At 55.0% G+C, this 21,809-nt stretch overlaps 1 protein-coding gene across 3 annotated transcripts in view; it reads left to right on the top strand.

Annotated features, from left to right (window-relative positions):
* The window catches only part of Hip1 (huntingtin interacting protein 1), a 133,812-nt gene that overhangs the window by 55,835 nt on the left and 56,168 nt on the right, over positions 1-21,809 (top strand). The window contains exon 1 of one of the 3 annotated variants that reach the window (XM_046422711.2): positions 3,119-3,249. The exons of the other annotated variants lie outside the window; for them this stretch is intronic. Coding sequence (XP_046278667.1) covers positions 3,232-3,249 — 18 coding nt within the window. The 5' untranslated portion in view covers positions 3,119-3,231. Of the gene's footprint in view, positions 1-3,118; positions 3,250-21,809 lie in introns of those variants that run through there. 3 annotated transcript variants of the gene reach the window in all.

The following is a 21,809-nucleotide window of genomic DNA, read 5'->3' as shown; positions in this document are numbered from 1 at the left end:
GGAAGGGACTCCCTGGTACTTGGCTGTGTCAGGATCTGAGATGGGTCCTGAAGGATGAGAAAGAATCTACCAAGATGAGGACCTGAGAATGGCTTCCAGGACCATCCTGTACAGGTTTTATGGAGTGGGAAGGGTGAGAGGACAGGAGAAGGTAGTGGGGAGTGGAGGCAGAGGAGGCCATAGTGTTGAGGGCCAAATAAACCACAAAAGGGATTAGGCTAGTGAGCAATTGCATTGAAATGTGGAGAATGAATTAGACAGGAAGAGACTAGAGGCAGGGAGGCCCGGAGGCTGTCACTGAGTCTTAGCCAGGGCAGGAGCGTCCACTCTGGGAGCAGACATACTTTGGAAGCTATTTGCAAGTAAACCAGTTAGCAGGGGGATGTCAGTGGGGAAATTAGGGCTGACTTAGAAGTTTCTAGCTTGAGAAGCTAAATGAAGGTAGAAATGTTAGTTGACACAGAAAACACAGGAGGAAGAGAAATTTATCCATGGACTTGAGTCTGTGTGGGCCTATGGGGCTGGACCTCGCAGGAGATGTCCTGCAGTGGCATGGCAGCAGCTGGCAGGACTCTGGGTTCTGGACCTGCTGTCTCCTCTTTCTGCCTGTTCAATTTATTCGAAAGAGGCCCTGGGGCAGGGCGGCTCAAGCCTCAGTGATCTTGCGTGTTCGCCGGGAGCACCCGTGCGCTCTGTGCTCACTCACCAGGGGCTGCTGGCAGGACTCCCTCTGCATGGAGCAAGGGAGCATGCTGGCCTGCCCTTCTGTGTCACATGGGCAGCTTAGAGGGCATCCCCCAGGTGGGCATCTGTCTGGAGCATTCATTGACCTTTGAGCAGCGAATCCATCTCCTGAGGCTGCTAAAACAAACTTGCCTGCAAACCCAGCTGCTAAGACAAGAGAATTATTTTCTATCAGTTCTGGAGGCCAGAAGCCCCAAACCAGTGTCACTGGGCTGCATTCAATGCAGCAGATGCCACATTCTCTCCAGAGGCCCCAGGTGGGACGCCTTATCTCCTCTGAATTCGGGTGGCTGCAGGCACTCTGTGGCTTACGGCCACATCACTCTGTCTCTGTATTTAGGACTACACAGATAATCTTGGGATTCTTAACATATTTGCAGTCTAACATATAAAGCAGCATGTACAGGTGCCTGCGATCGGGTCCTCTTATCTTTGGGGGCCATTATTCAACCTCCTACAGGTAGGGCTTGGGAGGGTACTTTCTGTAAAGCAGAAAGGGTGCCACTGACCCAACATTTTCACTTGAATGTCACTGCCCACCTGGGTGGTGGGTGCCACTACCACCATTTTAGGCATGAGAAATGTTTTGGGTTTTTTTTGGCCAGGCAAGGTGCCAAGATGACATGGGAATCTTGATCTCTTGATCAACCCCAGGCCTAAGCATTTTTTATAAAGATAAAACATAGCCACGCATATCCACATATCATATGGCAAACCCATGTAACACAGCAGCAGATAATCCCACACTCATTTGCACGTGGGCTGACAGCGGTGGGTTCACAGAGCCAGGGTGTCCCATGGCGGTGGCCCTGGAAGGTGAGGAAGCAGTGCATTGTCTTCTCTTGACCCCCACTGCATCTGGGTCCCTCCCCACTTAGGGCCTGATCACTTGGCCCTGGGGGGGCGGGGCATGTGTCTCACCAGAAGAGACCAGAACAGCCCACCGACTTGGCTGGCTGGGGCACAGCACATGTAGGGCCAGGCTGGCCAGCGGCAGCCTTAGGGTGGGGGCAGAAACAGCGAATCAGGCTGCAGCCCAAATTTGGGATTAGATAGAGACCTGGGCCCAGAGATCCCCTGCCTGAAGCCAAGGAACCCTTGTCTAGCCTCCAGACAGAGCCATAAAATGAAACTTGCCATCACCACAAAAGCCCCTGACATTCCTGTCCCCACTTCTGCACTCAGATAGCATCATGGTGGCCTCACATGCCCCAGGAGGCAGGAGAACCATCTCAATTTCATAGATTAGGACTCAGATCAGAAGGGGAGGGGGCTACTATCAGCCCAGCAGGCCCCCTGGATGGGGGATGGGGGTGGTCACCTGTTCATTTGAAAGAATCTTGAAAGCTGGAGGCTCCAACTGCAGAGCTGCTCCTGCCAGGTGTGTGAGCTGCGGCAGGTCACTCCTTCCCTGGGCCTCAGTTTCTTCCCTGTGTAAAGCAGTCGATCTCAGTGGACTCCGAGGATCCTGTGTCTCTCCTACATCTGACTTTTGGATGGGAGCCTTATTGAAATTACAGGTTTGGATGGTGAAGCTACTTCTGGGGACCTTTCTCCAAATGAGCATTTGCCGGGAGCCCTTTTCTGGCCACCAGCTGCAGTCTCCTGCAGACCGGAGGGCAGGTCTCACGTTTCTCTAAGGAGCGGAATTCCGGCTGGGGAGGAAGGAGCTCTGAGCTCAGAGCAGACATCATTCAAAAACCAGGGAGCCAATTTTCCCCACTCCAGGCAGGGCAGGCTGCAGCTCCCTTGGTGGGAAGGAGGGCCATTAGAGCCCTCCCGGGGATACCTGTGCCACTTCCTTCTCTTTGACCATCTGTTTGGAGACCCCAGACTCATTTGGGAGGCCCCTGGAGATTAGCCGCAGGAGGCAAACAACTGGCTCTGAATTCCCTCTTTGTCCGAGGAAGCCAAGTGGGGAGGGGCGGAGGGGACCCCCTGCCCCCGCTGGAATGTCTGATCCGGCGCCCCCACCGCTCCCCCGTCGCCTCCCCCGCGCACTTCCTGACTCCCACTGATCCCCCCACCACCGCACGCGCGCGCACACACACGCGCACACACGCGCACTCACACAACACTCGCTCTTCCCGGCGGGCAGGCGGCCTCCCTCCCTGGCTCGCCGGTCCCAGCGCCCGGGCTCGGGTGGAAGCGACCTTTTGTCATTCAAATCACACCCTCGCCGAGCGCCCGGAATCGGGCTGGGGAGCCCCCGCGCGCCTGGCCGCGCATCCCGGGGTTCAGCCGCGGGGCCGCGCCTCCCCCGCCCGGCGCGCGCGGCGACTCCCGCTCGGCCCCCTCCTCGCCTCCCCGCCCGCCCCGCCCCGCCCCGCCGTCCTCGGGTCCTGCCGCGGTGTCGCCGCCGCGCGCCGCGGGGGCCCTGCCGGCCGCCCTGTCCGCAGCATGGCACCTCCGGGGTCGCAGTAGCCGGGAGCGGCGTTTGGGGGACGCAGGCGCTCCAGGGGCGGGGGGCACCCTGCAGCCTCGGTCATGGATGTGAGCAAGATGGTAAGTGAGAGCGGGGCTCGTCCCGGCCTCCCCGCCCCCACCGGCTCGTGCCCCTCTGCCCCTCCCCGTCGGCGAGATCCATTGAAAGTTTCTGGATTGTTGATCCTGCCTGCTGGCCCCGACTCCGGGCGTGCCGTAGAGGAAGCCTGGCCAGGACGCTGAGGCGGCTGGCCCGCCGGGATGGCTCCCGGTTTCCCGCCGCGCTGCTGCCAGGGCTGCCCGGGAGAGCAGACTCCCCAGAGAGGGCGGGCGGGGGTTCGCCTTCCAGATTAGGAAGCCTGAGGGGTGGAGAGGGCATGACTGGGGACTCCTCCAGTCCCCTCCAGATCTCCTGCCCGCTGGCCCTCTTGAGATCTGCAGGAAGGTTTTGGGGGCTGAGCCAGTGGCCAGGGAGGCACAGGTGGCCCTGGGAGGACTGAGGGGAAGTGAGGCTTTGGCCAAAGTGAAGGGACAGAAATGGAATCCTGGCATAGAAGGTGGAGGTGCTAGATGGGCCACTTGAGAGCCCCAGCTTCAGTGGCCTGGGGAGCAGCAGCCCCTCTGCCCGATCATCATCTACCTCCCAGTTCCTTTAGAGGTGGGCTTGGGGAGGGGGTCTGTGTCCTGCCCTGGAGCACCCTCCCTCTTCCATCCTAAACACTGGGAGCTGAAGGGGGCTTTTCATTGATTGAGACAGAGATACATCCCTCAGGAGGAGCTGGGTGTGATTTGGGGGATCTGAAGGAGCAGGGTCTCCTGAAGCACCCAAAAGCCTGGACACTGCAGATTTCCCAAGGATCTCCATTCTCGCCACTCTGAATGGAGACTAGAGGGTGCCTGTGAGGTCACTGCTACCCTGGATGGCTTTAGATCAGAGTACCCACGTCCAAGCCATGCAACCTTAAGCGCCTGTGTGTCAGGCTGGAGGAGCACCCCATGGTGGACCATGCTCCCAGGAGGGCTGTGGGGCATCAGGAGGAACCAGCTTGCCATGAGCCTGTGAGGGGATGCTGGGGAGGGGCCTGGGTCTGCCTGTAGCTTAGGAGTGAGAAGGAAATGAAATTTGGGGCTAGTTGACCCCAGCAGATGCCCTTTGGGGACAACCGTCCTCTTAGAGAAAGCAGGGGCATTCTTGGTCCTGCCTAGTTCTTGGCAGTCTTATCTTGGATAGGGGACAGTGGGATGGGCAGGTGACAGATAAGAGTGATCTCTTCTTTTGGCAGATCAGTCTCAAACTGATGGGGCAGTGCTCCCGGGTGAGGGCCGGGTGAATGTCCTCCTGGGCTTCTCTCTGTCTTTGTATGAGGAGACACCTGTCCATCGGCAGCTCCCTCTCAAAATAATCTTTCCTCCAGGTGAATGGGTGGCGATGTGGAAAACCAAGCGCTTCCTGGCCCTTTCCTACAGGTGTCTGAGCAAATACCAGAGTCACCTGTCTGGGCTTGGTTGGGGACCCAGTGGCTGCTGTACCAGATGGCCCCAGAGCTTCCTTTTGGCTTGGTACTCAGGATCCCTCAAAGTCCGGCCTGCCAGGACCGGCTCCCCCTCCTGTCTCTGTATCCCTCGTTAATTCACAGTCTGTATTTGATTCCTACTATTTCTATATCAAGTGCTAGGTGGAGGACAGACCCCAATCAGAAGGCCACAACTCCGAGGGCCATGGGGGGCTGAGACTGGACTGTGGAGGTTGGATGGAGAACAGGATCAGGCCAGCTCTGGAAAGCCGAGTGGAATTGGCTCTGGGGGAGTAGTGACGGGCGTGGCCTGGGGGACAGTTACTGGAAGAGGAGTGGACAGAGCCACTGAGTGAGACCATACCCACCTGGCAGAGATAACTTTGAGATCAAGAAATATCTAAATGGTTGGTTGGGGTTAGGCCAGGAAGCCTCCAGTGCTGGCCCAGAATGCTTGGACCCTGGCCTGTAGGCACTGGGTAACCTCCGGGGAATTCTGAGCCAGGAAAGGTGCATTTATTGTTTCTTTCCCTTTTCAGCTTAGAGTCCAAACAAAAGTGATATTAGATTCTCATTAATCATTGAACAGCTAGGTGCCCAGCCCCGAAACCATTGTCCTCAGCTCTTTGTGAAGAGCACAGACCCTGGGGTATGTAGCAAGAGAACCTTCCCCACCTGGGGCATCGGCGCCTGCTTCCTGTCCTGAAGAAGGCCCGTGGGACTGTCCGTTCTGATCATTGGGTCCCCATCTCTGATTTGAAGGCCTTGCTTAGGGGTCCTTTGGCTCCAGGGTTGACCCCAAACCCAGCATTGCAGTCACATCCTTGATAGCCCACATCAGCCTGAGGGTTTGTCCTGTTTGTCACTGAAGGAGAAAAGGCAGATTACAGTTCACCCGACTCCCTGTGTGACCTGCAGCCAGTGTCTTACCTAGCCTCTTAGCCTCTTCATACTGTAGTGTCCCAGCGAAGCCTGCAGATGATTCTTGTGAGGCAGGGGACCTGGAGCAGGGACTCCTCCGTTCAGAGTAGTTATTCTGACAGTGATGGCTTCCGAAGTCCCACCTGGCCCTGAGGTGACTGATTCTCCCACAGCCTCTAATTTGCTGATTGGCCTGAAGAGCTCAGCCTAGGTTGCACTTCTCCTGACTGCACAGGGCCGAGTCTCCCAGGTCTAGTGATCTTTCTAAACGTGGGTACAGATGACTGGAGACAGCGGATTCGCTAACTGCTATGGCTGATCAATGTTTGATGCCATCAGATACTTGCCCTCCGAAGAGCCCATTAACCCCACCCTCAGGAACACAGAGTAGCTGCCCCCTTGGGACTGATGATGGAGCCTGCCTTCCCTGTACTCAGAGAAGGCACAGGACCACAATTGGGGAATGGCGTCAATGCCATCAACCTTTACAAAAGAATGTATAGTTTACAGAACACTTCATATTTGCGTCGATAGCACTTTACAGGGCACCACACCTGTCCTCACCACAGCTCAGAAAAGATCCGAGCTCAGAAAAGTTTAGCCCCGGGTCCTGTGTGCCAAGGGCAGAGCCTTGTACCCATTTCTCCTGATAACCAAACATACACCAGGTGAAGAAATAAATAGAAGGTAAAGGAAGAAAAGACAAAAGTGGGACCTTTCTAATCTCAGAAGATGAGCTGGGGATGGTGGCCTTTGGCCTCTGGGTCCTCTAGGGACCCAGAGGGTGGGGTGAGTATCTGTCTGTATGTGGTCTATGCACCTCAAATCATCTATAGCTATTTTTAAAACTTTGGGTTTCTTTATGAATCTCGTTTCTTTATGAATCCTCAGATGTGAGACTCCTGACTCACCCAGCGGGAGACTGGAGGGACACAGAAAAGGTGATTCAGATATTCTGAGTAAAGGATGATGATAGTGGTGGGCATGAAGGACTTCTGGTCCACCCACTGTCCCTGCTTGTGCATGTGTATTTGCTGGGTTGGAGGAGGGATGTGAGAAGCTGAATGGCCAGCTGGAGAGGTCCCAGTGCAGGACAATGCCAGGGACTCTGGGGCAGCCCACACTGGCCACGAGCTGCATGGAGAGGAGGCTGCCTTCCCGTCCAGGGTGTGAGCTGAGTGATTAGTTGAAGCAGTACAAACTCAGATGTATGCCTTCATAAGAAGGTAAGCATAGTCCCTCAGACTGGATTGGGTTGTATATCCAGGTGTACCCAGAAAGCCCCAGGAGGCCTTGCAAACATGCTTTTTTCCTGAGGTCAGTTTTGTAATTTTTTCATGCTGCTGCAACAAAATAACCAAGACTAGGTAATTTATAAAGAACTGGAATTGATTTTTTGCAGTTCTGGAGACTGGTGAAGTCCAAGATCAGGGTGCCGGCAGGTTCAGTGTCTGGTGAGGGCTGCTCTCTGCTTCCAAGATGGCACCTTCCTGCTGTGTGCTCCGGAGGGGAGGAATGGCAGAGGGGCGGAAAGGCAAGAGGGTGCCCCCTTCCACCTGTAGCCCTTTTTATTTTTTTAATATTTATTTTTTTAGTTGTATATGGACCCAATACCTTTATTTTATTTATTTATTTTTATGTAGTGCTGAGGATCAAACCCAGGGCCTTGCACGTGCTAGGCGGGTACTCTGCTGCTGCGCCACAACCCCAGCCCCACCTGTAGCCCTTTTTAAACAGTGCTGATTTTGTTTATGAGGGCAGAGCCCTAGGACTTAATCCTGTTGTATTGGGGACTGAGTTTAATGTTGAATGTAAATGTTGAGGAGATGAAAACACTTAAATCATAATAGTTGGAGTCCAAAGAAAATTTGTAGCCTTTCACCTAGAGAATGTCCAGAGGAGGGTGAGGACAGTGTCACCCTCGAAACATATAGTGCTTAAGCATGAGGAAGAGAAGGCCATACTGCCACCACACCCAGCTACTGCTGTCTTTTCTCGTCCTCGTCTCTGACTTGCTGAGGACTGTTGGGAGGAAGAGGTTGTGGGAGCTCCAGGTGGCCCCACAAGGTGGGATTTGTTGGGGGGGCAGTGGGGATTTCTACAGTCCTCTGGTAGAATGAACTCCCTGACCAAGGAGAGATCCTCTCCAGCCAGCTTGAGCTGCTTGGGGACCCTGGAGGAGGACGGCAATCCCAGCCTCCACTTCCTTGCACCTGGAGACTTTGGCTCAGCACACGGGCTTGGGAGCAGTTTCTAGAGACCTGTGGGTTCCATGGCTGAGGTCTAGTGTGGCTGGTAAAGGAGAATTTGGCCTCATGTGCAAAGGCAGCAGTTCCAGAGAAGCGAGTCCCAGTGTCCTGGCTGTTATCATGTTTTCGGAACACAGCTGGCATCACGACTAGGAGCTTGTCCAGAGTTGTAGATAACATTGGTCTCAACCAGGTGCCAGAGGAGAAGGAAGGAGATTCATTATTTATCTCCTTTAAGGATGCTTAGGAAAAATACTTTTATTAACCATATGACACCTATTATTTTATTTTGGCAGTACTGGAATTGAACCCAGGGGTGCTTTACCACTGAGCCCATCCCCAGCCCTTTTTATTTTTTATATTTTTTTGAGGCAGGGTCTTGCTAGGTTGCTTATGTCCTCGATAAGTTGCTGAGGCTGGCTTCGAACCTGGGATCCTCTTGCTTCAGCCTCCTGAGCTGCTGGGATTACAGGCACCACCACGGCCACCAGGATCATTTTCTTGATGCACACATCTAGGGGTTGTTTCCTGTTCACCTTTGTCTCCTTTCTGGCCCAGAGAAGTCCCAGTCCAGTCATAGCCAGACAGGCACGTGGTCTGGCAACTGGCCCTGAGCCAGCGGATTCCAGCAGCCTGACAAAATTCACGTTGCCCTGGAGCCACAAAGAAATTAAGCCCTAGGTCTAAATTAAGGAAGGAAGGGGGGGAAATCCCAGCGCATCTCCTTCAGATTTCCTGGAGCCCTACTGCATCCTTCACGGAGGCGATTAAGTGGACCAGAGCACTTGGGGGTGGGAGCCCAGCTGGACATGCCCTGAGCATGAAGGATTAGGAAGCCTTTTCTGTGTCCTGAGAATATTCTAGATGCCAAGCTTGGGCCTCAGAGTCACAGGGCCAGAGGCTGAATCCTGTGGCCACCACCTTGAGGATTTATGGCCGCGCATTAGTCAGGTGACCTCGCTGTGCCTGGTCTCCTCAGCTCTCGGCCAAGTTGGTGGCTGCAGCCTCGGGGGGTGGCAGGCTGTACTGCCCGTGGGGGGCTTAGTAAGCCATGTCTGTGGTTAGTAATGTTTTTGCTCATTAATTCAGGCAACAAATGAAATTGTTACACTAAAGGTAAAGGGTGGAGCATGGCTTCTTTCAGAATGATCCCTGCTGTCATTTGGATGTAGTCCAAGTGTCCCCCCAGGGTTCATGTGTTGAAGTTTAATTCCCATCATGAGACATTAGGAGGATAGAAACTCAGTGTGACCATAGTGTTAAGAGACGCCTTTGGGCTGGGCACAGCGCCACACACCTGTAATCGCAGCCGCTCCAGAGGCTGAGGCAGGAGGATTATGAATTCAAAACCAGTCTCAGCAGCTCAGTGAGGCCTTCAGCAACTCAGTGAGACTCTGTCTCTAAACAATATGTTAAAAAAGGGCTGGGATGTGGCTCGGAGGTAGAGTGCTTGCCTAGCCTGCGTTAAGCTGTGGGTTCAAGACTCAGTGGTGCCGAATTGAGGGTTGGGGAATGGCACACAGTAGGTGCCTAATGAGTGAGCAACTACATGACGAAAGGAGAAGACCTTCCTGTTGAAGTCAGAGCGGCCCTCCCTGGGGGTGGACGTGGAGTGGGTTTGCCAGGAGCGGGGGCTGGAGGAGTGGGCGAGGAGGAGTGGGCACAGGTGTGACCGCCCAGGTTAAAAATAATCGGCTCGCCTCTGGGAGAACCAGTAAGCGGCTGGGTTGTGCTATTCTGGCCGACAGGTCTCCCCCGCCTTCTGGTGCCAGTGCCTGGAGATGGTGGCCCTCGCTGGTACCCAGATCAGCGTGGGAATGGCCAACTGGGGGCTGAAGCAAAAGTTTTGTGTTTTTTTTTTTTAACTGAATGCTTCTGTTGGTTTCTGTCATCATTTCTCTTTGGAGCCCTCAGTTCATCTCATTTTCTGGGACCTAAAATAGCTTTCTTTGCTGGGTTCCTCCTGGACTGAACAGACGTCTAGTAAGATCACAACCTCCACTCCTGCCAGCTACAGATGGCATCGCCAGCCCTGGCCCTTGGCACAGAGGCTCCTGTGGTGGCAGCTGGAGTCCTGGCCAGTACCTTTTGGCTCTTTAGATGTGCAGAAATTGACCCCTGAGCTGCAGATACTGAAGACCCACCCTGGCCCTGTGCTAGCCGAGACTGTGCAAGAAGGTGCTGGGTGGGTGCTGTCACCTTCGGAGGTGGAGAAGACCGGTCATTGTGATCCAGTGTGATTAGTGCAATGGCAGAGATTTAAGGAAAGTCCCACAGCAGCTCAGAGGTGGAAATAGTTGACCCCGCTGTGGTACAATGGCTCGAGGAAGGAGACCTTTCTTTCATTTATTCTGAAAAGATTTACAGGGTGCCCTCCACATGCCACCTGCTGTTCCAGGTCCTTGGGGTGCTTCGCAGAACCAGAGGCCCCTGTGTCCTGGAGCTGAGCTCTCTGTCCGTGTCGGTGGGAGGGGAGGCCAATGGCAATAAGTGCAAGTGAGCGTGATGTGTAGACTGAGGAAGCGGTCGAATTTCCTGGGAGGGGCTGGTGCAGAATGGCTGCGTTGCCCTGGGGGTGCTTGGGTGAAGGAGGGCGGAGGCCTTCCCTGGCTGCCACCTCGTCTCCACCTGGCCCTCAGTCTGGCAGAGACCGTGGCCTCAGCCTTGGCCCCTGGCTCATTGCTGGGCTGCCAAGTCTGGACCTCGCCACCTCTCTGTGCTCTCTCCCTCCTCCTGGGGTCTGTTCGGTGGGGATCACACAGGGCAGTTCAGAGAGACCAAGAGCTTGTCCATGGGGCCAGCTTTCATAGCAGCTGGGGAGGCGCCGTGTGCCTTCTGGAGTCAGGGAGTCGAGTGTCACGTGGGCAGTTCTGTGCCGTGGCTCTGGTATGGGTTGAGGACCATCAGCAGGTCGGGAGACCTCTCAACTGGGCCCAGTAACCTCAGCCCATCCCAGGCTAGGGCGACAACACTTTGATCCCTGTCTCCTGCCATCCTACTCTCTTGTTCAAGTTGGAGACACTGAGGCTCCGGAAATGCAAATCTTCCGGGATCCCTCTTCCTGAGTTCTGGGCTCTGTCTGCACAGCCTTCTTCCTTCACTGCTTCCCCAGCTCCTGGGGAGAGATGCCCCAAGTGCACTATCTGCCGATGCTGTATGGTGGGGGGCTGCACTGACCTGTGGTCGTTGGTGGGAATGGGGAGGAAACTGGTGTCTGCAGGAGACATTGAACTTTGGCTGTTTTTAGGAACTATGGAAAGGTGTCACGAAGCTAAGGATCAGGCAGTCTCCCACCATCTGACGTGGCTGCTGGTCCATACAGACTCAGTGCATTCCTGTGTGTGCACGCACATGTGAATATACCATAATGAACCCTATGAAAGTGCTACTTTTAGTGGTCAAAAACAGCCAAATTTTCATTTGATTCAACCAAGCTGGACACACAAACAAATGCAGTCATACTGTTAACAGAGCTTCGTATATTTGGGGTGAGCGTAGGGGCAGGTACTGGGATTGAACCCAGGGACACTCTACCACTGAGCCACATCCCCAGCCCTTTTTTTATTTTTTATTTTGAGGTAAGATCTCACTAAGTTGTTGAGGGCCTCATTAAATTGCTGAGGCTGGCCTTGAACTTGCGATCCTCCTGCCTCAGACTCCCAAGTCCCTAGGATTACAGGCATGCGCCACTACGCCTGGTGCTATATGCTTGTATTTTAGCTTTCACTGGGCTGTAGACTGAGAAACAGTATACCATGGTGGTCAAGGCCATGGGTCCTGGGGTTTAAAGTCTGTCTCCACTGTTTACTCACCTAGCAAGTTACCCTGAATCCCTGGGCCAAGGTTTTGCCTTTTGTGTTGTGAGATAGTCATGGAACCTTCTATGCAGGGCTTTGGGGGCTGTTGCAGTCACATGTTTGTGAAGTGCTTAGGTTAGCGCAAGCACTGGGTAAATTTAGTGAGTATCACTGTCTTTCCAATGAGTTCAGGTGACACGTCACCTCATCACGATCAGCCCTCTATTAATACCTTTCCCACTCCTGAGGTGAGATCCTTGTATAAATGTCTAAGACTATCATCACTTTCTGCCTTAAGGATGTAGGCGTTGAAGTGTTAGCTTTTAAGAATTCTTTTTCTGATGAGTTTTGAGCTGGGGAGTGAGTATAGGGGAAGGTTCTCTGGGCTGTTGGCCTGTAAACTAACTCACCAGTTAGTCTCAACCTGTTCCTGCTGCTATAACAAAACAGTTTTGACTGCGTGATTCATTAACAGAAGAAATTTACTTCTCACCATTCTGGAGGCCGAGGAGCCTCTGATTGTGGGGCTGACAGGTTTGGTGTCTGGCGAGGACCTCTTCCATATGGGGTACGTTCTGTCAGCACGGAAGAGATGGAAGGCACAGGCTGCTGTCTGTGGCCTCTGTCTTGGAAGGCTCATCCTGCCCATAGGGCAGAGCCTCGGGGATCACTTAGCCCCTCCTCAGAGGACCCCGCTGCAGGAATGACGCTTTAACTTGGATTCTGCCTTAAGGAACACAGACTTCAATCCATGGCACCCCCTTTGCTTTTCCACCCCCACAGTGACGCTGGCAGCTTGGTAGTCCCTCACTTGGGGCATTGTTCACTTCCGAGCCTCGGCCCTGCTGTCCTGCTGGCTGATGTCCCTTGTGGCTCTTTTCCAGGCCAGCTCCTCTGGTGAGACAGCTCCTCCTCCAGGTGTCATTCCCATCCTTCAGCGCTGGCCACATGCCCAGCCTGTTGCCCTGTATGCTGCCCCTGGGTGTTGCTCCTCTAAACATGCTGTGGACACCCTGCTGATGCCTGTCCAGCTAGACCTGGTCTTCGAAGCCAGCACTGTCTTCCCTACCTGCGAGCTGACCAGATCCAGCACTTGACACGTAGCTACCCTGTGTGTGTCGGGTGGTGGGATCTAATGAGTGAAGGAAACCAGGAGCGAGTGACCGACTGCTGGAACTCAAATCAGCGGAGGTGGTTGGAAGGGGGTGAGTCTAGGCTAGCCTCGATAGAAGGGTCAGATGATGCAGGACATGTCTGGAAAACATCCCTGAGGGACAGGAATGACCAGTAGGATTGAAAAGGCCAGCAGAAGCCAGTCCCCAAGCTTTGGTTGCCAGGACAGGAAGTAGAGCAGTTTCCCTGTATGTGGCTGTGAGCCTGGGTATCAGCCACCTTTCTGTTGCTGTAACAAGCACCAGAGTTGATCAGCCTAAAAAGAGGAAAGATTTATTTTGCTCACCATTTTGGAAGTTCCAGCCCATGATCGATCGGTTGTCTCGTGCCTTTTGTGCCTGTGGGAAGGCAGGGCCTCGTGGTAGGAGCACACGGTGCAGGAAGCTGCTCGCCTCTTGGCCTCTGGGTAGAGAGAGACCCGGGAAGGCCTGAATCCTGATATCTCCTTCTAAAACGTGTCCAGTGACCCAACAACTTCCCACCAGGACCACTTTTAAAAGCTGTGCCACCTCTCAGTGGAGCCATGAGCTGGGACCAGGTCTTCAGTGCATGGCCCTCTGGGGACAGATCAAACTGTACCATGTGGGTGGTTGGAGCCATGTTCTGTGGAAGGTGGTCTGGCAGCGTTGTGACCGCCAGGAGCCGGGGACCCCCTGGCTGTCAGGCCTGGAGGCTTGATGGCGGCCACCTCTTACCCTCTGTGACCCCTCCGCTCACTCCCCTGAGGATGGTTCTTCTTTGCCCTCGAGAGACAGAGTGTGGTTCCCAGTAGCCTGGCTTTCTGGGGAGGTCACTTTGCAGCCACCGCGGAGATGCAGCCCACCTCCAGGGTCAGCAGCCTCCCTGGCCTGAGAAGGCTCTAGCAGGTCCTCTCCTGCCTGTGCTCCGGGGTCAGGGCAGGGAGGATGGAGGGCCCCTGCCTGATGGACATCCTGTGGCCTCCTGCGGGTGACCAGGCCCTGCATTGCTCACTTGCTGGCGAATTTATTTGGTTCTGACCCGTGTTCTTTCTCCGTCCCTGAAACCGAGGACTTGGCTTCGGCCTCTGTGGGTTTTTTTGGTGGAAACGAGTCTGATCGTCCTCCTCAGGCCGGGGAAGAGGTGTCTGGGATGCATGCACTTGAACCTGCAGTGAGATCTGGGTTCAGATTCTGGCTCTGCTCCTCACCAGCTGTGTCGCCCAGTTAGCCAGGCATCGTGACCAGCTGGGCAGTTCCCTGAGCTATCCTATGCCTCAGTTTCCCCATGTGGTCAGCAGAGTTCGTCCCAGTGTTGTGATAAGGGCTCAGTGAACGATGGGAATGGATCTCGGATCTGTTATGGGCCAGGTGAGAGTGACCGACTGGGCTTCTGCCCAGTGGAGGGAAGGCTTCTCCACCTGTTTTTAGGAGGGAAACCGAGACCCATGGTGGGGAGGGAGGAAGTGAAAGACAAACCAGAGACTCTGAGCCTTTGTCCTTATGTTCCCCCCTCCTGTTGCCCAGGCCCTGCGTCTTCCTCCCAGTCAGCCCATGGGTTCCCCCCTCTCTTCCTGAAAGTTCTCCTTGAAGAACAAGAAGGACACCAGAGTGACCACATATGTCTGATCCCCCCGGGGTCCAGCCACTCTCCAAGCTGGACAGGCACCAGGAGGCACAGCGGGCTCCAGGGCTGGTGACCAGCACTGGGGGCAGGACTGGGGCTGGCTGCATGGTGGAGACAGTGGCCAGCTTCTTCCTCCGCGTGCACCCGCCCGCCATGTGCCCGCCGTGGCTTTGCCCGTGACCTTGCTTCCTCTTTTGCTCTGGAGAGGCTCAGTCCCTGGAAATCTTGGTTAGCTCACCCGTGGCCGCCTGTGGCTGAGCCCTGGCTGTGTAGCAGGAAAGTGCGCCTGACCAGGTCCCTGTCCCAGACACTTCCCCTCGTATACACAGAAATGCCACCATTTCTCCCATTGGCAAGGAAAGCCCTGGTCCCCTCCTTCGATGTGCTGCCCCTTTGCTCCCCCAAATGGCAGGTGTGCTGCAGCTGCTGGCTGCCTCCAGCTCCCTCTCTTTTCCTGGACCCCATCAGGGAGGGGGCTTCTATGTCTCCCACCACACCCAAGCAGCCCTGCTAAAGGCCACGGCACCATCCAATCCAGCGGCCAGGTCTTGTCCCACCCGATCAGTCAGCAGTTACACGCTGATCACTGCCACCTGACTGTCCTGAATGTCGCTCTCCATGTGGCCCCCAGGGCACCCGCTGTGCTGGTTTCTCTTACCCCTGGGCTGTTCTGCATTTCCGTCCCAGGGTCCCTCCTCTCTGGGGTGTCCCAGACTCCCCATCGGCACTCACTCCTGGGGGGGTCTTTCCAGTCCTACATCGAGTGCCCCAGGACAGAGGCTGCATAGCCGTCTGTCCCTTCCACCTCTGCCCCGTGAGACAGCATCCCTGCTCTGGGAGGGGCGCATCACCCAATTTATGAACCTAACCCAGAGCTCTCCTGAATCCCAGGCCTGGCCCAGTCTGCTCCTCCTGTGTGGCTCCGCCTGGAGTCTCCATGTACCCCTCTAGGAATGAGCCCCGACTCCCCACCCAAGCCCACCCCACAATGGCCTCTCTGGCCCCTCAGTGGCAGTCCATCCTTCCTGTTGCTCTGGCCAAGAGTTGGTGTGTCAGCTGTGCCTCCTTCCTTCCTCCCAGCCCACGTCCATAGCCTCCCGCCATCGCATTCTGCGTCAGCAGACCTCATCGACTCTACCTTCAAAATAAGATCCAAATCCGACCGTACGCGTCACGGTCCGAGCCACGTCATCTCTGGCCTGCGTCACTACAGCAGCATCCTAACTGGGGTCCCTGGGTCCACACCTGGCACTGAGGTGTGTCTCAGCCAGAAGACTCCTTTAGCAAAGTGAGTCAGGCCATGGTACCCCCGTGCTCAAAACCTCCATTTCCCTACCACCCCTGCCCTTGTGGCTCCTGTCATATTGGACCTCTTGCAGTCCTCATTCCACAACCTGCTCAGCATGGCGGTGGTAGTGCCGGGACAGGATAAGCCTTCAAGAAATATGTGTTGAACGGCTGCAGGCCTGCGATCACAAGTTTGAGGCCAACCTCCGCAACTTAGCAAGGACCTGTCTCAAAATAAAAAAAAATAGAAACGGCTATGGATGTGGCTCAGTGGAAAAGTGCCCCTGGGTTCAATCCCCAGTGCCAAAAAAGAAAGAAAAAGAAATATGTGTGGAAAAGGAAAAGAATTCCCAGCAGTTGTTCTGAGTTTGAAGACTAGAGATTTGGATGACCTCTAAGAAACTTAACCATGATTGGGGTGAAGCGTGGAACTGGGTGACAGAGCAAGACTGGGCCTCTCAGAGAGCGGGTGACCAACTGTACTGGGCCAGCTCTATAGTTAGAGGCTTCATGGGAGGAGAGCTATTTTTTTTTGAGTTTTATGTAACAGATGTGGTTTTGTATAAATCACACTTCTGTAAACTGAATCCTATTTTAAATGTACTAGCGGAGATTGCTATTTAAAGGAATCTGATGCCATTTTCTTTTGTAAGATGAATAATCATCTCCTAATTTGTCCCCGGCGTCAATTCACATTTTCCATAAAGCTTTCACGTTGACTTGACTCCTGTGCCTGTCTGAGCTGTGGGACTCTCCCCGGCGCTGGGGATCCCACTGCCTCCACCACGCTGTCTCTGTGCTGTCGACTTCCCCTGTTCCAGACTCTCCATTAGCCGGGCTGTTTCCTGAGACTTGGACGTGGAGTGCTCTCCCGAGGTACGGGCGGGATCCAGGGCAGGACATGCAGCGGCCCCTGCCTAGACCAGAGAGTCCATTCTGGGGCATCTGTTCAGCGGGTCGTGCCTTCTGCCTGGGGTCACAGAATTAAGTTCTCAGGGATGTCCAGGTGGAGGCAGGTTTGGGGACCACTGAACACAGTGAAAACCCATGCTGCGTGCCGTTGGCCCATCCCAGTTGGAGAGCCGATGGAATGGGATGAGGGCTTTGCAGAAGGCAAGCTGGTGTTCCCATGGCCAGAGGCCATCCCAGAACTGGCCCATGTGTGGGCTGGAGTTCAGGGCTTGGGAATGTCTTCTCTCAGTCCCTCACTCTTGTCTCTGCTGATATCTGGGACAAGGTCAAGGTCCTGTGGCCACTCGATGGAGTCTTGTTCAGCTGCTTTCCATGGTCTGCCCACAAGGAACTTGGCTTTCACGGGCCCACTGTCCAGTCTCCCGCACACTCAAATGGGTCTGTCTGAGGGAGCGTCCTCCAGAGAGCACGTGGCTGTGCGGTAAGGCTGCATGAGCAACCCGGACTAGAATCGGCTTCCTGGAGGGTGGAAGGGAGACTTAGTTGGAGGTGGGCTGGACCTTAGGCAGGTGGCTGTCCCAGGCACCTGCTCTAGGTTTTCTGACAGACTTTCTCCTTTTGGTTCTCACTGGAACAAAAGGTTGTAATAGCTGGATGCTGTGGTACCCGCCTGTAATCCCAGCCGCTGGGGAGGCTGAAATAGGAGAATCCTGAGTTCAAAGCCAGCCTCCCCAACTTAGTGAGGCCCTAAGCAATTCAATAGATCCTGTCTCTAAATAAAATATAAAAAGGTTTGGGATGTGGCTTAATGGTTAAGCGCCCCTGGGTTCGATCCCTGATACAAAAAAAAAAACAAACAAAAATCAGTCATAGCATCTGCTAGGAGAAGGTTGAACTGTTTTGAAGATGCGAGAAATCTTCCTTTAAGGTACAAACGTGTTGAGGTCAGACAGAGGTCTGCTGAGCCAGGAGTTCAGCTCTAACCATCTGAATAATAGAACAGAGAACACGCAGCTCTAGAGAAAGGCTGTGGCCACCCCAGTGTGACTTGGCCACTGGAGCAGGCCCTGCCTCCCTTGCACGGGCTCTGCCTCAGAGGGCAGCAGATGCAGGCTCTAGGGAACAAACTGAGCAATGCTGTTGTCCTCGTCACCCAGCCAGCCTGGCATTCGTGGATCTGAATGAGCCAAACAGGTGAATGGAGAACGTTCAGCCAGAGCCAAGGAGATACCTTGGCGTCGCCATTGTGTGTGTGAAACGGGGTTTTGTGGACTTCTAGGCTGTGCTTCAGGAAAACTAGGTCACAGCTGTGTGCAGGCCACCATCTGAAGTGGGGACCAGGATCAAAAGGGGCCGTGGAGAGGGGCATTGCAGAGGCTGCATTTGGGCCCCGCTGTGGGTCGGAGCTGGGAGGGCCCTCGAGGACCTGCTCTTCCTGCTTCCTTGGGGGTCAGCGGGAGAGCACTCGCCTAACATGTGTGAGGTCCTGGGTTTCAGTAAAGGTATTGAGTCCATCTACAACTAAAACAAATATTTTCTTAAAAAAAAAAGAGCCCACAAGTCCCAAGTCTTGTTCTGTGGACATGATACATATTCAAATGTCATTTCAGAGTGGCCCTCTGGGGCATATTTGTTGCTCAGGGTATGTTCTGTGGCTGTTCGTGTCTAGGACAATGGGTTCAGAGACAGAACTGGACAACGAGGGGTTCCCTGCTCCGGACCATCTGTCAGCCAGCGGCCACCCCCACCGCCTCGCGTCCTGATGGCCGGGCGACTTGCTGTGTGTTACTGAAAAAGGAGAGAAGGCGAACCCCGCCTTTGGACAGCTGGGCAGAGGAGGGAGGCGAGGAAGTTGGGCAACGCTGGTGGTTTAGGGGAGGACTCGGCCGGGTTGTCGGCTCCTGTGGACCAGCTGTCTCTCTGGAAGTTTCCCTGGAATCCTGCATGAGAAGCTCGTGAGCCCAGCTCAGAGAACACCGGGGCCAGGGTGTGTCTGAGGGCCGTCCCGAGGCCAGCTCCCCAGGCAGGTAACGCTCTGGAAGAGCGGCTGGGGTGATCGAGTCCTTTGGTGTGAGACCTGTGAACGTGACCTTGCAGTTTGGGGTGCTAGGGAAGTGGAACCAAGGTCTCTCTGTGACGAAAGCGGTGGCCTGGGGGTGGGACTGGGGAGACGGGCCAGCTTCTCCTTTTCCCTAAGACATGGTGTCTGAGCATCTTACCCTGTGCCCTGCATCCTAGGCCTTCCGGTGGCCTAAGTGGGTACTCCACATTTGTCAGAAGTTCTGCCACAGGGAGAGAGGCAGCTGGCATGGGGGACAAGGAGTAGCTCTGAGACCCTCATGAAAACAGGTTGTTCTCCTCCCACCCCTTGCTGTCAATCTCGCTTTCCCGGCCACCGTGCGGGAGACCCCAGAGTCAGATGGTTCAGCCCACGGTCACCCAAGCACAGGGAGGGCCCTGCTCTGTGCTCATCCACCTGGAGAAGAGGGGACCAGGCCCCATTCTTTGTCACGGCCTCAGTTCTACCCCATCACCAGAGCCCCCTCTGCCTGTGTCCCATCGCAGCCCAAGGCAAGCATCACCCTGTTACCAGCAACCTTAAAGCCAGTGCCCGTGGCCTGGCCCAGGGGACGCACCTGGGTGGCCTCACCTCGTGGGAATGGCCGGGGCAGAGCCCACAGCAGGGGGAAGCAGAGGAGAGAAGCCAGGCTGCTCAGAGGTGCCGAGAGCCCCCAGGTCCTGTTCCCTGACCCCAGGTCACTAGGGCCATCTTGTCACTCTCAGTGTCCCTCCCACCCACTGGCTGCCCTTTTACAGCCTCTTTCAACTTGCAGTTGGGGTGCTAGGGAAGTGGAACCAAGCTCTGTGTGTCCCTGACTTGGTGGGAAGGTCCCTGAGCTCCATCTGGGCCTCTTGCACTTTTTATTGACTGGCACTTCTGAAGTGATCTCATGCCGCTGGCTGGTGGCTTTGAACGCCACTACAAGCACCTTGGTAACCCCCAAGTCTGTCCAGCTTGACCCTCTCCCTGCCCTCCCAGCTGCCCGTCTGCCTGGATGCCGTCCTGTCCCATGCCGGGCTGTAACAAAACACCCCAGGCTGGGTTCACCTACGAGCAACGGGAGTTACGGAAGTTACTGCTCACATGCTGGAGGCTGGGAGTCCAGGGTCAAGGTTTCACAGGTTGAGTCTCGCTCTGTGTCATAGATGGTGCCTTGCCGTCATACCTCGCAGGGTGGAGGGGACGAGCCCGCTGGTGACCCCACGGCCTCCCAGAGGCCCCGCCTCCTGATGCTCTTGCTCTGGGGTTAGGGTGCAGCCCAGGGTCAGTGGGGGCACAGGCTCAGACTGCAGCAGGTGCTTATAGGCGTCTCGAGCCTCCAGCCTCGTCACACGCAGACCCACACTCCAGGTCCTGCCACGAGCCGGAATCCTCCCCGGTGTCCTCTGTTCAGAAAATGCCAGTTCTACCCTCAGATGCCAGGACTTCTTGCTTCCATCTTTCTCTGCCACCGCCACACCAAAAACATCCGTAGACCCAACTGTGCTGCGTTCAGGGAACACCCAGACCCTAGCTGTTGCTCTCCAGCTCCTGCCCCGCTGTCCTGGTCCAAGCCACCCGTGTGCCTGGCCCACATTATTGTAATAGTCTCCTGTTTATCATCCCTGCTTCCTGTACTGTGTGTTCCCCACTCAGCAGCCAGAGAAGTCCTAAAACCAACAACAACAACGACAATAACAAACAGATCATTCTTCTGCCTTCAGTTCCTTCGTCTTGATCAGTTTTCTGTTGCTGTAACAGAGCTCCTGAGACAGGTTAATTTATAAGGAATAGAGGCTTGTGTTGGCTCGTGTTTCTGGAGGCTGGGAATTCCAGCAGGAAGGTTCTGGCACCTGCTCCACTTCTGGAGAGGCCACTTGCTGCTTCCACTTATGGGAGAAACTGAAGGGCGAGGGTGCAGGTATAGAAGGTGTGACACAGGAGGCCACCTGGCTTTGTAACAGTTCACTCCCATGTTCATTAACCCTGTCCCCATGAGAATTAACCCAGACCCCTGTGAAAGTCGTTGATCCCTCTTAACCTAATTGCCTCTTCAAGGTCCCACCGCCTTTCAACACCATGCCATTGGGGGTGAAATTTCAACATGAGCTTTGGTGGCCACAGACCTCACCCAAGCCACAGGAAATGCTTTAGGAGCCTCACTCCATCCGGCTGCTTGCTGTGCTCATCCCTCTCTGCCCCAGTCCTGCCGTTCTCAAGACTTTGACTTGCTGTTCCCTCCGACATAAATGCTGTTCCCGGTGTCCTCACGGCTCCTCCTTCACTTCTTCCAGGATGCTGCTCAAGGGGCCTCTAATCATGCAGATAAGGTGACACTCGTGTGGCGCCCACATTGCCACTGCCTGGTGCCCTTTTGGCCTCCTTTTTCTTTGCATGCTCATCTCCATCAGATCCGCGGGTTGCTTATTTAGGTTTGGGTCTCCCTCTTGCCACGGGGAAGCGTGTCCCAGGAGAGCTTCTGTCTGTCTTGCTCACTGCTGGACCCCTGTGCCCAGAACAGTGTCCAGTCCATTGTCAGCCGACAGGAAATGAAGTTGAATGAAGTTTAAGAGAAAGAGAAGCACATGATGAGGTCCCAGGATCTGGGATCAGAGGTCGCGGGGGCCTTAAGCTTTCCAGGACTGAATACCTGAAGTCCGTGTAGTGGGGCGCCTTCCGAAGGCTCCCTGGCCACCTGTCACCAAACCTGGCTTCTCTGTTTGAATGCCAGGTCTATGGAAGTGTGATTTACATGCAGCAAAATGCACCTTGAGTTTTGGCACCAGAGCCGGGACCCTGGCTCCATCACCCCCAGACTTCTCCCCTGCCTCTTTGTGACCAGTCTCCCCCACTCCAGCCCCTGGCCCCTGATTTTTCCAGGACATGGTGTAAATGGTGTCCTAGTGCCTTTGAGATTCATCCCTCTCTGTGGGGGCATCAAGTTTGGGGGGTTTTTTGATGTTGCCAAGTGGCGCCCTGTGGATGTCCGCCCTGCAGATGGTGTGTCCTCTGCCTGAGGGACACTGGAGTCACTTCCAGTGTGGAGAGGCCTGAGGAGAAGAGAACTGGTGTCTTTCGTGCTCACATGGGGTCCTGGTCTAGCCTGGGGGCCTTCCCTGTGCCTCACGTGATGAACCGAGGTCTCTGAAACTTTCTCTGCCCT

This window comes from Marmota monax, unplaced genomic scaffold (genome assembly GCF_021218885.2).
Source record: "Marmota monax isolate L192 unplaced genomic scaffold, Marmota_monax_Labrador192_F-V1.1 WCK01_AAM20220418_F8-fsc00237, whole genome shotgun sequence".
Lineage (NCBI taxonomy): Eukaryota > Metazoa > Chordata > Mammalia > Rodentia > Sciuridae > Marmota > Marmota monax.
Note: the sequence above shows the minus strand (reverse complement) of the source record. Positions and strands in the feature narration are given on the sequence as shown.